Raw genomic sequence first — 15,278 nt, 5'->3', positions numbered from 1 at the left:
AAAAAAATAATAAAAACATAAGTAAACAGAACTTCAGCTTCTGGTCACGGGCAGTCGGGGCCATAACCAATAAGATGCTGCACAAAACCTCTGGCCTCGCCGCGGACTAGAAACCAGGAGGAAAGGCGGGAGTGGATGGCGCCCCCTGCTGGACACGGGCTGCAGAGCTGTGCCTCCGAGAAAGGGAAGGGGGTCTCCGCGTGTCCGCTCCCTCCTGCAGGGCCTCTCGGATGGAGACCCAGGCAGGGCGCGGGCCCACTGAGTGGAGGAGGTAGATTAGAATTAGGGAGACGGAGGCGGCTGGGATTCGGGGGCGTGGGGGGAGAGGCAGGATACAGAGCCACCAGGACAAAAAGCTCCAGAAATCTCCGAAGCCTCCTTGAGTCGTTGGCTGGATGCCAAGCTGCGTCTGTGTAAGGCGAGGCCCCACAAGCCAAGGACGACAGGGGAATCCGAGCCCCTGGCGCTGGGAGCTGCTCAGATGCCGCGAGGCCAGAGGGGCGACTGAGCACCACGCTGGGCGCTCAGTGCAGACGGCAAAGGGCCCACCTGCGCGTGCCCGACCCGGCCCTAAGCAGAGGCTGGGACACGCCTGGCCTCCCACCAAAAGCTCTAGGACGAGCTGTACCAGCCCCACGTCCGCCCGCCCCCCTTACCTCCACCTCCCACAGGGCCTTGGAGCTGGTGGCCGACGTGGCCGACTGCCGGCCGGTCGTCCGCAGGAAGACGTGCTGCTGCTTCCGGTGCTCATCGCAGGTGAGGAACTTCTCCTGCTCGGCATGGAACAGCCGCACCACGTCGCCCTGCAGGTGCACGCACACGGGGGGCGGGGGGGGCATGACCTTCAGAACAGCTGCGCCCAGGCGGCCGGCTGCCCAGCCTCACCTCCCCCTCGGCGTGTCCTCACACTCCCCCCCGCCCCGTGTGTCCTCACACACCCCGTGTGCCCTCACACACCCCGTGTCTCCTCACTCCCCCCCCCCCGTGTGTCCTCACCCCCCCCCCCCCCCGTGTGCCCTCACGCTCATACCCCCTTGAGTATGTCCTCCTTGTTGTCGCTCCACTTCATGAACAGCACGACCTTCCAGCTGGTGTTGCAGTTGACGGAATTGACCTGGAGGAGAAGCAGTTCCCTGCTCACACCCCTCCCAGCCCCAGACCCCGAGGGCCAACACCCTAAGGTCACAGGCCGTGCGGTAGGAGCGTCAGGCAGTCAAGGGCCCGCGTGAACCAATCACGGTGTCCGCCCCGCCCCATGGACCGCGGGCGCCAGGCTCCTGCTCCCCTGGAACCACAGCCCCTCCTTTCTCCAGGCCTCTTCTGCCGCCAGGGAGGAAAGGCCCGGAAAACGCGCTCACAAAGGGACGGACTGCACAGTAAGACAGCGTCCGTGTCTGCACTGAAACGCCAGCGACACACAAGCGTCTGCGGGCACAGGGACACCCGTGAGAACCTCCAGGCCCCAGCCATGCCCTCCACACAGGAGCGCCCATCGCACCCATTTCAGAGACAGGAACACTGATGCCCGGGAGTCTGGGTGACGGACCCGCAGCCACAGAGCTGGGGGCAGACTTGGGATTCGAACCCTCATCTATCTGACTCGAGAGTGGTGTCCTCAACCACTAGACAGCTATTTATGTCACCGCTGTCCCTGTCCTGGGTCCCGTGACTGCCCGCTTAGAGGGGAAGGAGATGCACAGCCAAAAGCAAGCACCGCCCCGCGGGGCTGCTGTGGGCACAGCGTGTCCCTCTGAGAAATTAGCAAAGGGCACTCTCTTAAGAAGACAAACTAGAAAACGGTGCCCCTTGGCCAGCACATTCAGTCAGGGGGTCCCGTCTATGGCTTAACCCACGGGGAACCGGTCCCCAGTGACATAGGCTCCGTTCACTGTGCCCAGGGGTGACGATCAGCCCCACCCCCACCCACTGCGCAGCCCGGCACAGCCTCCGGGGCGGCCCTGACCGGGGCCTCGGTTCCACACGTGCCCCACGTCACTGCTGTCAGCACAGACACGCCGTGGCCCCGGGCCCGCTCCCGCAGGGCGCCCCCCGCAGGCCGCACCTCGGTTTCCCTCCTCACCTCGTTGCAGCCGGGGTTATCCACCAGCTGGTGGCTGCTGGCGTGCAGGGGCTGGCCCGCGTTGACGGGGTTCAGCACAACCTTGTCGCCTATGACCACCTGGGAAAGGAAGCGGGGGGGGGGCAGCTTTTCACAAAACCGTCAGGGGTGCCGGGGGAGGGCGGGGCGTCCTCAGCCCGCCCCGGAGGTGGCACGTCCCGGCCGGCTGTGCCGAGCCCTTCGCAGGGCAGGCCGGGCTCTGAGCTCCACAGCCCCTGCCCGGTCCCCGAGCAACAGCGAGACCAGCACGGACGCCCCGCCGAGCGCCCACACCCCTTTCCCGCGGCAGCAGATATTGGTGTCGGCGCGCCGCGTTCTAGGGGGACAGCAGCGGAAGGCGGTCTGGCTCTGAGAGAACAGAGCCGTCGTCTGCATCGAGAGCCGTGACGCTCGTGCTCTTCTGAGGACGAGCCACACGGAGAGGCACGTTTCCCGTGAAGACCCAGGCGCGCGCACTTATGTGCGTATTGCGTGTGTGTCCATGTGCACGGAGGTCCACACAGACACCCACACTTCCCTGGGACAGGAGGTGCCCCCACCTCAGTGCGTATCCTCATCACAGTGACACAGCCCGTCCTTTCCATCTATTCCACTTTCTAAAACCACAGCCGCGAGCCACTAAACCAGCGATGGCGAACCTCTTCAGCTCGGCGTGCCAGCATTTTGAAAAACCCTAACTTAACTCTGGTGCCGTGTCATATATAGAAATTTTTTTATCTTTGCAACCACAGTAAAACAAAGACTTATGTTTTTGATATTTATTTTATATATTTAAATGCCATTTAACAAAGAAAAATCAACCAAAAAAATGAGTTCGCGTGTCACCTCTGACACGCGTGTCATAGGTTCGCCATCACGGCACTAAATGGGCTCATGGCCCAGGAATAAGCACACGATCCTGCAAGGACAGCGGTTCCCGCCCTCCGGCCTTCCCCACGGAGGCGCCGCTCAGCAGGCGGGCCTGAGGACAGGGAGGCTACGGCCGCGCCAAGAATGAATTCAGAGCCAAGCACCTGTCTTCATGACCGGAGGGGGAAGGTGCTTGGACATGATGGTTTCTTAGGGTGTAAAGCTCATCTGTTTTCATCTGATACACTGGGAGCATCACAACCACATTTCCTAACCAAGTGAAGACCCCCAAAACCCACCACTCCGGTGGAACCGCAGCTCTGAGGGGCTTGTTCCGTTCCGAGCTGAGGGTCAGTGTTTATTGCAGCAACTGGGAGGGGCTGGCTGGTGTGAATGTATCTGCCACACTGTATATAACACACACACATACACACACACACACACTCAAACATATAAACTACCACATATTTAACTGCCCACAACTTGTAAACGTAAATGGCAATACTGAAAAATGGCCAAGTCCAGTTTTAGGTTAAGGCCAGCTGAGCATTTCGACAAGAATGGGACGCACACTCACACTGTCCCTGATGGACCGCAGCCCCGGGCTGGGACACACACTCACACTGTCCCCGATGGATGGACCGCAGTCCTGGGCTGGGACACACACTCACACTGTCCCCGATGGATGGACTGCAGCCCCGGGCTGGGACACACACTCACACTGTCCCCGATGGATGGCCCGCAGCCCCGGGCTGGGACACACACTCACACTGTCCCCGATGGACCGCAGCTTGTAGAAGGGCTGGATGTAGAACCAGGAGCCCTCGTTCCCCGCCTCGTCCAGCGTCACGCGCATGGCATTCTTCTCCAGCAGGGCCGGCAGCCTCTTGTTCACAGTCAGGTACTTGTTACTTTTCAGATGCAGGAGCTGAAACCCGCCGGGAAGAAGGTGGGTGTCGGCGAGCCTCTGGTTCTGCCGCTCCTCCCAGCACATACAATGTGGCTCGAACACCCTCCCCCCGGCTCACTGTGAGGTCGGGAGCCGCAGAAGTGCCCGCGGCGGGAACACTTAGGGCCGTGGTCAGCAAACTGCGGCTCGTGAGCCACATGCAGCTCTTTGGCCCCTTGAGTGTGGCTCTTCCTAAGCCTTAGGAGGACCCTAATTAAGTTAATAACAATGTACCTACCTATATAGTTTAAGTTTGAAAAATTTGGCTCTCAAAAGAAATTTCAATCATTGTACTGTTGATATTTGGCTCTGCTGACTCATGAGTTTGCCGACCACTGGCTTAGGGGAAGCAGCAGGAGCAAAGGAGCACAAGTAGAGCCAGAGACATACTGCGCTGTCCCAGCAGAGCCTGGGGCAAGGCTGGCGGTGCTCAGGCAGAGGGCACCACTGCGGCCCGCAGCCTGCCGGGGCCAGGACCCCCTGCAACGCCAAGTCCAGCCCCGGGGCGTCTAGGCCTGCGCAGGCATCACTGTGCCCACCAGCCCGGGGAGGGCGGCGGACCCACCTGGATCACGTTGCCGTACTGGATGACGGTCCCCAGCAGCTTCCTGTTCTCCGTCTCGTTCTGCTTCTTCTCCAGGTCGGCCGCGTGCTGTGGGGGAGAAGACGACGGGTCACAGAGGCAGCCTGGGCCGTTTCTCCGCCGGGACACAGGGCCGGCGTCCCGTCCGCCCGAGAACCACAGACATGAGCAAATCCCCAGCTCCCCTGCGGCTGAGCCGCGGGCAGGGTCCGGGAACCCGCTCAGCCGCGGGCAAGGCCAGGGAACCCGCTCAGCCGCGGGCAAGGCCAGGGAACCCGCTCTGCCGTTGCTCCCTTGGCCTTTGTGGCTTTTCAAAAGTGCATCTTTCTCTTTAAGGGGTTCATGGGCCTGTCAGCTTAGGCTCAGCTCAGGTCATAGGCTGACGTATTTTTATTTTCTTGAGCTTATGTACCTTTAAAGGAAGTAGAGGAGGGGGGCAAGGGAACTTGCAAAACCCTTTTCGGGTCTGACAAGATCCTCTTTGAAAGCTCTGGGCTGAAATAAACCTGCGTCTAACTGCTGGCTCTGGTTCTGTGACCTGGACTGTGTTACTGAGCAGGCGGGAGCCTCCGTTTCCCCTTTTGTAAAATGAGGGTAAAACAGAAGCTACCCCACGGGAGACAGTGCCTCCCTGCAGCGTTCGTGAGCGCTAGTTCTTATCACGGGGCACCGATGACCATGTACTTCGTCGTCACGGCACTCCCTCGAGGGGACGATCCGTGTCCCGGTTTTAAAAAGAAGGCAGACTGGAGAGATGAAAGCATGTGGCCGACGTGGCACAGGCAGCTGGATGATGGGTATTAAAAGGGATTTGTTCTACTATTTTCTCTACTTTTGTGTCTATTTGAAATTTTGCTTAAGAAGCTCCTTTTTTAAAGTCACACGTCTATTAAGCGGCAGAAATAATCCCCAAGGCACATTTGGGTTAATCCAGATTTATCCCGCCACACGCGAGACGGGGAGAGAGATGACCAGCACGAATTCCGTAGGTTAGGGAAATCGGTAAAGTTGAACGGAGCTTCCAGAACAGTCTCCCAGGGCCACCAACCTGAACAGCCATCTTTCCTGCCTTTACCTGTTCGATGCTCCATCCTGCTAGCATTTCAGAACCGTGCTCCCGGGACCCGGGTCCCTCCCAGGCACCGAGGGACCGCCATTCAGATCCGTCTCCCAAACCGAAACGGGTAAAACCACAGAGACGGGATTCGGCAGCTGATCCGACGGAGGGGAACCCTGGCGCCCACTCCTGCACTTCGGGGAGGTCCCGGCGGCTCCTCCTCAGGGTCCCCTGTCCTCAGAGTGAGATGCACCAGGTGCGTTTCCAGGCCCCTCCGCACTGGCTCCTGGCGCCCCACAGGCCACCTCTCACCTCGGCTGGGTCCCGTGACCTCCCCAGGCCTCCCCCGGTGTTCTCCTCCACGAAATGGGGCGCTGCAGCCGCTCAGGGCTGTTTGAATGTTCGAGAAAAAGCACTGCAGTCACACAGTCGGCGTTCAACACACGTCAGCCCTTTACTACACCCGCATCCCTAACGCTCAGGGCTGCTCAACGAGGGGACTCAGGAGGGGGACGGAGTGGCTGGTGAGGAGCCTTTCAGCCGCTTCCGACTCAGCACCTGCCCCGCCTGCACCTGATGCAGGTGTTTGTGGGGAAGCAGGTCCTTTGAGGAGGATCAGCTGCTGGAAGCATCCGACCCACTGAGAACCGCCCGCAGGAGGCGAGGGCCTGCGGGGAGTAGATCCGGGCTCACCACACACGCACGCCGGCTGGTCAGAGGCCTCCCTCTGTCTCAGGGATGAGCAGCCAGCCTGCTGTTCCCGTTACAGGACAGACCCACGGGGCCCGAGGCTCATCCAGGAATGGCCCAGTGTGGACACAGCACTCCCTGGTGCCCAAAGTGCCCTCCGCACATTCAGGTGGCTCTCAAGACAGAAGCCGGAACTGAATCCACTGGGAGGAGAGCTTAGACTTTGTAGAAAGTCATTGGTTTCTCTACTAAGCAGCTCTCAGCTCATAGAAACGGGAAATTCAAGGGGAAAAGCCAAAGGGGAAAAAACAAACAGATTCGGTAAAATGAAAGTATGTGCAGCCCGGCTGGCATGGCTCAGTGGTTGAGCTCAGACCTAGGAACCAGGAGGTCAGGGTTCGATTCAGGGCATAGGCCCAGGTTGCAGGCTCAACCCCCAGTAGGGGGTGTGCAGGAGGCAGCCGATTAATGATTCTTTTTCATCACTGAAGTCTCTCTCTCTCCCTCTCCTTTCCTCTCTGAAACCAATAAATATATATATTTTTTTAAATGTCCAACAAATGATATCGTCTTTCTCTGCTGCAAACATCACCCTGAAAGGACTCGCCTCTAGAGAACCGTAAGGTGCTGCTTCATGGGCGTAAATGGGAGAAGGGCCCGATGAGGGGAGATTCTCACGGATTCCGCTGACTCTCAGGAATTGCCAGTGGCCTGTTCAAGAACCACGAATCTAAAATGTGAAGTTCCCACCCACGTTTAGATGACGTATTAAAGTGCCAACTCAACAGTCCCTGGCACGGCTGAAACAAATGTCAGTGAGTCCTCAAGCTGCCATACTTTCTGTGTTAAAGACGAATTAAGCACAGCAACAACGTCTGAGGGTGTCTGTGCAAAGACAAACCAGAGGTGAAATAGACCAGATAGTACAGCAAATGGGAGGGTGAACAGCTACCAAGTTCTCTTCAAATAGCAGCTATCACAGCGGAAACTGCCGAAAGGTTTACCGATGCCCAAGCTTCCATACAGCCACCGCTGCCTGAACTCACAGACATTCTAAGAACTCACTTTGCCTACCAGCTCTGTTTCAGGAGAAAACTCCCAAATTCATTTTGCCTTTACACAAATAAGGTATGTGTTCATCTGAGCTCACACATCAATGCTTAGAAAACTCCCTCCACAAAACCAAATTCACGTCTTCTCCCCACCTATCCCTCCCCGTTTTAGGAGGTCCAATGGGCAAACAGCGCTGTCAAACTGGGCTTTCAGACAAAAACATCCACCGGACTATTAGGTCCAACAGGTGAGGCAAAAGGTAGATCCAAAGGAAGTATGGTACGAACCATACCTGGGCCCACGGATCGAGGCCGCTGCCCCCACCCCCGTGGAAAGGACCGGATCTGGCTCGGCGAGTCCCACGCGAGGTTTCTAAGGAGGGGCCACACCCGGTACTCTCTCTGGGAAGGATAACTGGCCGCGTCCATCACCAAGTGTTTCAATGGGCCCAACTTGGATGGAGCCATTCCATTCCCAGGAGTTTCTCCTAAGATGACTGGGCAGGTGCCCGAGGCCATAACACCCTTTTTTTATTTTCTTTTCCTGAATGGCCCAAACTATCAGGATCCCGAGTTCTGCCCTCCAGCCTGGGGCTTGGCTAATTAATATCACAGGCATGTTGCCTGGCTGGTGTGGCTCAGTGGTTGAGCGTCAACCTATGAACCAGAGGTCATGGTTCGATTCTCAGTCAGGGCACAGGCCTGGGTTTCGGGGCCAATCCCCAGTAGGGGGCGTGCAGGAGGCAGCCAAGCTTGTTTCTCTCTCATCTATGTTTCTATCTCTCTCCCCCTCTCCCTTCCTCTCTCTCTCAAATCAATAAAAACATTTATTTTAATCACACACAGGTGGGTGTGTTGGTCTTGCCCCTCCTCCGACAGGCTGAGGGCTGTTTTGAGTTTCAGAGAAAGACACCGCACTCTACACTGCGGTCTCACCACCAAGTCACTACGGACGTCACCGCGTTCCCTGAGCAACGTCAAGGTCAACTCCGTCAGTCACCTGTTGTTCTACTTCAGAAGCAGGGGAACCGGTATTCGGTGACTCCAGAAAGGTCTCTGTGCCGGGACCTTCTTCAAGGTCAACCGGCCCTGGCTGTGTAACATGACACTGAGCTCAGAGAGGGACGTCCTGGCCACTAGAGGTCATTCTCCTTCGACGCTGTTGGCAGCCCCATGCCCCAGTGGGAAGGAAGTCAAGGGGTCTAGACAGCGAAGTCCTTAAATGGTGTTCATTTAAAACAATCTGACCTCTGACTGGGGTCCTGCACAGCCGTTGACCAAAATAAACACGAAAGCCCCCTGGAGACCGGCCTCCCGCCCAACGGCAAGCGGCTGCCGCAAACACCACACTGGAGGGGCCGCACGGAGGCAGACGCCGGAGGAGTCCCAGTGAGCAGGAAAGCAGGGACCCCGCGGCCCGAAGTCGCATCAGTAACCCTGAGTCCGTTTCCTCCTAAACCTCTTCTAACGCACAAACGCGTAGAGAAGAAAGCTGGCTTTTTTTTGAAATAAGGAGTTCAGAGTTCCTGGTCACCTCCGGGATTGCATTCTCGCGGCCCTGCAGGTTTTCCCAGGTCACTCGAGGGAGGGAGCCTGGGAGGAGCGGCCGACGATGAGATGTCACAGGTCACGGCACACGGCGGGAAGCAGCCGCCCGAGCCGCGCTGTGCGTGTGCGTGTGCGCTGTGCTGGGGAGTGTGTCTGAACTCCCAGTGGGTGCGTCGCCAGCACTTGTAAAGGATGGAGACGGACGTAAGCAGGGCGCGGCGGTGCAGGAGGCCCACAGGCAGCCCCGAGCGGGAGGCGGGAGAGTCCGCACAGGTGAGTCCTGAACTGAGCCTCGAAGGTGAAGGCGGCTCCGGCCTCAGCCCAGGAAGAGCCCAAAGCACATTACAGGCAGGACAGACGAAGCGCAAAGACTGGGGAATGCTGGGCCTGTGGTGCTCAGAGCCCGACACGGAGCGCATGCAGAGCGCATGCGGCTGGGCAGTGAGTCCCCGGGCACAGGGAGTCCCAGACACAGGGAGTTACAGGCACAGGGAGGCCCCGGGCACAGGGAGTTACAGGCACAGGGAGGCCCTGGGCACAGGGAGACCCGGGCACAGGGAGTCCCAGACACAGGGAGTTACAGGCACAGGGAGTCCCAGACACAGGGAGTTACAGGCACAGGGAGGCCCTGGGCACAGGGAGACCCGGGCACAGGGAGTTACAGGCACAGGGAGGCCCTGGGCACAGGGAGGGCCCGGCACAGGGTGTCCCTCAGAGGCCTTGAGGGAACGGCAGGGACCCACAGGCGCGATGCCAGGACTGCAATGAGGTGCAGTGGGGCGACTGGGTGGCCCACCCTGATGGCTCCCTGAGGGGCAGCCTGGTGTCCTCGCCACGCCTAGAACACTGGATGCTGGCGACCAGGACCCAGCTGTCCTCAGGGTCAGCCCCTACCCCTTCACCAAAGAGCACGGGCCGCCCGAGCAGCGGCACACGGGCCCGCCCGCCCCGCCCGCCGCCGGTACCTACGTGCAGCTTGTTGAGCAGCACGGCGTCCGTGGTGCTGTTGGCGCCGGGCTTGGCCGCCTTCCAGAACTGCTTCTGCGCGGAGTAGCGGTTCATGGGGCAGAGCCGGAACAGGCAGTCTAGGAGGGAACAGACAACGAAGCGGTCACTGAGGGAGGCGCGCCCCAGCCCAGGGAAGCCACCCCCGTGAGGCCCGGAAGGCGGTTCAACCGCGCGTGAGTGTCAGCGACGGGCACGGGCCTGAACTCTCCCCTCTGACCTTCAGGTCTCAGCCCCTCTGCGTGAGGTTCCAGGGAGGACACTGAGGCCGGCGGGGGGCAGAGCTGGGGCTCAGGGTCAAATCCAGCTCTCACCGCGGCCCCCCAGCTTCTGCTGGGAAAGTGCGAGGGCACATAACCCCGCTGCGTGTCAGTACACGGGCATCTCCACCGCAAGCCCCGCCTCCTCCACCCGACCACGTGTGAAAATACGAGAGAAGCTGGCGCGGAGGGACCCGCTGGCGCGGAGGCCTCTTACGGGGTGTGTACGAGATGATTCTTGGGGAGCAGAGAGAAACTATCTGCGCTTGATCTGGGACCGTCATGTCCTCTCACCGTGGCACCCTCCCGCTGGGATCCCCGGGCACCTGTGGCCCTGCACACGGCCCTACAGAGAAGCAACGCTAGCACAGCAGACTGGTGGCTGCAGAGCCACCCGATGTCAGAAACAATAAACAAAACACTGGGAATATTGTCTCTAGTGACGAACCCGACCTAAAGCACCGCGTGCCGAGGCACTAATGAGAACGTGGCAATCGCCATCACAGAACACGACGCCGCTGTCCACTCTAAGCGTTTCCATCAACGCCCCCTTTCCTGCTTGTCGTTATAATGCATGTACTGTATTCGTAAACTGGAGGCCCGATGCACGAAATTCGTGCAAGAGCAGGCCTTTGCAGCTGCTGTGGCTGCCTGGATCCCGCGGCTGCAGCCCCAACTTCGTCTGGAAGGTTGTCCGGAAGGTCGTCTGGCCTAATTAGCATATTATGCTTTTATTATTACTGATAATGCTACCTATCCAGCAATGTGTATACAGCTTTCAAATATAAACACACATAGTTTACGAGTATATCTGTCAATTTTAATAGAGGCATAAGCCCATATAAAGACAGGTTAGAAATAACTGCTCTAAAAAAACCAATATTAAAATGGACACTCCTGAAAAGTTGACATGTTGACAAACTGGCTTTTCAAACGGTAAGTACCTGTAGAGTAAAATGAATGAATGTGGAAGGAACACCCAGACTGTGAAGAAATTGTCCCTTGAATATAGGTCAGCACAAGCGTCAAGAACGTGTCTCCTCCTCCCCAGACATTCCTACTGTTCACTCACACAGCTCCCTCTGAGGACCTAACAGGCGAGCACCCGGCTCGCCCCTCAGCCAGACAGCGAACTCGGGTAACAAGCTCTGTCTGCCGTCGGGCGCACGAACCCCAGGCTTTCCTCCCAACCCGCTCGCCCCTTCTTCCAGCCGGGAGCGCGTTTTTACCAAGCTCAGTGCTGCACACATACTGGCCACTGTTCAGGAAAGAAAATGTTTGATTATAGAACTAAAAGGCACTTCCCCGCCCCCTTTCTATAATCTCCTTCTTCACTAAATATTTCTACCTGGTCACCGGCAGCCACACGCCCACGGGCCTTTGTCGAGACCCCGTCTCCTGCAAGTAGTTATCTGAGCCCACGGGAGACAGTCTCTTCAACCTGTTTAACACGGGATGCTCTCCCACCTCGGATGGAAGCCACAGGTCACGGTCACTTACTGTATCGTGGCCACTGAGTGCTGACATTCCCACCAGTGTGATGTCTGTGAACTCCCCACCGCCCTGCGAACATCACACACAACCATGAGAAGACGGGCCACCCCGGTCAGGTGTCCTGCCTTCGACGCGGGACAGAGGGTGGCACCTGGGCTGGGCAAGGGGGACTTCCTTGATAATCACATGACTTTAAAAAGCATTCAAAACATTTACGTCACCAGGGCCCTGGCGGGTAGCTCAGCTGGTTAGAGCATCGTCCCAATACTCCAGGGTTATGGGTTCAGTTCCCGGTCAGGGCACATACAAGAATCAACCACTGAATGCATAAACAAGTGGAACAGCACATCGGTGTCTTTCTCTCTCTCTTTCCCTCCCTCCCTCCTCCTCTCTCTAAAATCAATGAATTAAAAAAAAAAAAAGAAAAAGAACATTTAAGTCACCAGTGTTAGTATCTGACACAGGGCTTCCTTTATGGGCCAAGTGGAATAACAATTCCAGAGCTGACCAACAACAAGGCACGGAGAGTGGAACGGCCCATGCTTTCTGTCCGCACGCTTCCCACGCTGACAGCCCGTGCACACGTTCAAAGCCAAACTGGTTCAGCTGGATCTTGGGAACCATCAGGCCAGGTCCACGATGCCAGGCCGGGTCCGGCAGCCCACCGAACACACAACACGGCCCAACACGGCTCAACACTCCGGACGACGGGAGGGGCACCCGAGGCCAGAGTGTGGATCTCAGCGCCGTCGGCCCAGCCACAGCCTTGCTGTCACTCCCACGCCAACTGCGCGCCTCGGCGACACAGAGCAGCCCAGCGGACTCAGCGTATTTACAACCGCCCGGCTCCGTAAGTACGAGATGTGACGAACTCGCGCCAGAACCGCATTAGCCTTGCTGATTTCATCCTGTCTTCCCAGTTGCTTAGCAACTGATTGGAAGTGAAAATTAAATTAAGCGATTCAAATGTGATGGGAAAGTCACCTTCCGAAATTCTGCAATTCAGCCGCTCACGTGGCCCTCTGCTCCTGGGGTGGCGGGGCAGGGCGCACTGAAAGTTCCGCCCGGTCCCCATGTGCACTCGGCACCGAAACACACACACAGGGACTCAGCAGAAGACCAGGCCGGCTACCTGTGTGTGTGTGTGTGTGTGTGTGTGTGTGTGTGTGTGTGAGTATATATGCGCACACACACACACACACTGTGGTTTGATCTCACTCCAAAGAAATGCCACAAAGAACAGCTTATGACAAGTGTTATTTTAGGCCCCTGAAGAATAAACTAGACGAAGGTTTCAAAAAATCACTTGGGCACATTCCTAAGCTGCAGCAGAGCCACGCTGGGCCCGCACAGGAGATGCCAGCCAAGCAGGGCGGGGGTCAGTCAGCGGTGGGAGGGCTGTGGGCAGTGATGCTCATGGTTTAAGCAGCACCCAGAACGCGGAGGAGGGAGAACGCCCGCTGCTTAGTAGATGCGTTTAACTAAGAAATGAGCACCTTGCCCTGACCGGTTTGGCTCAGTGGATAGAGCGTCGGCCTGTGGACTCAAGGGTCCCGGGTTCGATTCCAGTCAAGGGCATGTACCTTGGTTGCAGGCACATCCCAAGTGGGGAGTGTGCAGGAGGCAGCTGATCGAGGTTTCTCTCTCATCGATGTTTCTAACTCTCTATCCCTCTCCCTTCCTCTCTGTAAAAAATCAATAAAATATATTTAAAAAAAAAAATGAGCACCTTGGTGTGCAGGTCAGAGAACCAGGGGGGTGAGAGGAGCTTCAGAGGTGGGTGGAGCCACATGAGTGGGTGGAGCCATCAGGTGGGTGGAGTCACTGGGTGGGAGGAACTATGGGGGTGGAGCCACACAAGTGGGTGGAGCCCCACAGGTGGGTGGAACCACAGGGGTGGGCAGAGCCACAGGGGTGCTTGGAGCCCTCCACAGTGGCCCCATTCACGCACAAAGACTGCTGAAAGAACAGCTGGAAGACCACACCGGCCTCAGCATGCCTGGAAAGTGGAACTCCGCATCCCTGGAGAGTGTAAGGACCCTGAGGGTGGGGACACCGGTCAACCTGGTTGAATGAATCATCCCTGAGGCTCCAGGAGTGACTCGGTGGTTCTACCTCAGGAAAGCGGAGCTGGAGGAGGAGGAGCTGGGGGAGGAGGAGGAGCTGGGGGAGGAGGAGGAGCTGGGGGAGGAGGAGGAGCTGGGGGAGGAGGAGGAGCTGGGGGAGGAGGAGGAGGAGAAGTGGCGGGAGGGGCCTGGACAAAAGCCTGGAGATGGAGTGGAGGGTCCTGGGCAAAGCGAGTGCTGGGGCCCCGTGGCTGTCAGCACAGAACCCTGCGGCTCAGGTTCCATGCGGAGATTTCTTTTTGGTGGTGGTGCTGCTAAGGAAGGGAAGGCGGGAGGGCCGACTGGGGGCAGGAGGGAAAATGGAGAATTTCACTTTAGCGATGCGTCTTCTCAACGCCCATGAAACATCCTAGCTGAAATGCTGAGTAGGCCGTCCACCGACTAGTGGGCTGCAACCACAGAGCAGTCAGTTATTTCAGGAGGTGAGGGGGAGACGGGAGAGGAAGGAGGCTGCTGGGGGGAGAGAGCGGAGGAAGTCAGCATCACAAATCCAGTGCGGCTCCCATCTGCCACCGGGAGCTCTGTCCAAACCCAGGGACGGCGCTCTCGGAGGCTGACAGAAGCTTGAACTCGATTCAGAGTTTCCATCGGGCAGGATGAAGGCGAAAGCTTTCCTCTTCCTTCCTGCCCGCCTCCTCCCCCAAAACAACACAAAGAAAATTGAAAACCAAAACCCCAACTCCATCTTCTATGAAACTCAACTCCATGGTCCCAAGTTGCCAAACATGAAGATGGGAAGAGGGTGGAGGGTGGAGAGGAGCGAACCCACGGTCTGCACCAGGGGAAGCGAGCTGACTGGCCCTGCGGAGCCGGGACGGGCCCAGGAACCGGGTGTCACTGTGCAAGGCACGGCCCTGCCCACGCGGAGCAGGGACAGGGCGACAGGCCCGAGGACGGCCTGCGGGGAGGGCCAGGAGTGGGAGGTCGCCCTGTCCGCCCCACGCGGAAACTTGCAGAGGGAAGGACGGCTCGGCAAATGCCACGGAAGAGCTAAGCAAATAAGGAAAGATAGGGCATCGCGAAGCCAGGGGAAAGCTGCATATTAAACGCTGGCGTGTCTTCAGCTCGCAGGGCACCCTGTTTACACGGTCAGGAGAGTCTGCGGCGGCGGAATGTTACTTCAGCCAGGAGAAAAGTGATGCAAGGCTAATGGGAGGGGGGAGGGGCAGGAGAGTGCCCGAAAGCCCAGCTCACCTACAGGAACAGGAAGGCAGCGGGTGACATTTAAAGTAGATTAATCCACAGACATCAGGAGACTCGCGTCATCTGGAAACACAGAGCTCGGGACCGGAGGAGAAGGTTAAGGCATTCTAACTTGTTGCCGCTGGACGGAGGGGAGGCCTGAGGTGTCAGACACGGGACTGTTGTTTTTATTCTGCATTTTATCAATTGTTGACCATCGTTATTGAGGTGAAGTTCACATCACATAAAAGTAACCATTTAAAATTTTTTGAAATATGTTTGTATGATTTCAGAGAACAAGGTAAAGGAAGAGAGAGAAGCATCAATGATGACGGAGAATCACTGATCAGCTGCCTCCTACACG

At 57.7% G+C, this 15,278-nt stretch overlaps 1 protein-coding gene across 7 annotated transcripts in view; it reads right to left on the bottom strand.

The window, feature by feature from the left end:
• ITPR1 (inositol 1,4,5-trisphosphate receptor type 1) overlaps positions 1-15,278 on the bottom strand; it is a 171,257-nt gene that overhangs the window by 97,066 nt on the left and 58,913 nt on the right. For all 7 annotated transcript variants that reach the window (XM_036333366.1, XM_036333367.1, XM_036333371.1 and 4 more), the window contains exons 5-10: positions 9,817-9,932; positions 4,483-4,569; positions 3,738-3,896; positions 2,081-2,179; positions 1,031-1,114; positions 657-803 (exon numbers count right to left, since the gene is read on the bottom strand). In XM_036333366.1, the coding sequence (XP_036189259.1) occupies positions 657-803; positions 1,031-1,114; positions 2,081-2,179; positions 3,738-3,896; positions 4,483-4,569; positions 9,817-9,932 (692 nt within the window). The remainder of the gene's footprint in view (positions 1-656; positions 804-1,030; positions 1,115-2,080; positions 2,180-3,737; positions 3,897-4,482; positions 4,570-9,816; positions 9,933-15,278) is intronic.

This window comes from Myotis myotis, unplaced genomic scaffold (genome assembly GCF_014108235.1).
Source record: "Myotis myotis isolate mMyoMyo1 unplaced genomic scaffold, mMyoMyo1.p scaffold_m19_p_13, whole genome shotgun sequence".
Taxonomy (NCBI): domain Eukaryota; kingdom Metazoa; phylum Chordata; class Mammalia; order Chiroptera; family Vespertilionidae; genus Myotis; species Myotis myotis.
This window is presented reverse-complemented; position numbering and strand designations above follow the sequence as displayed.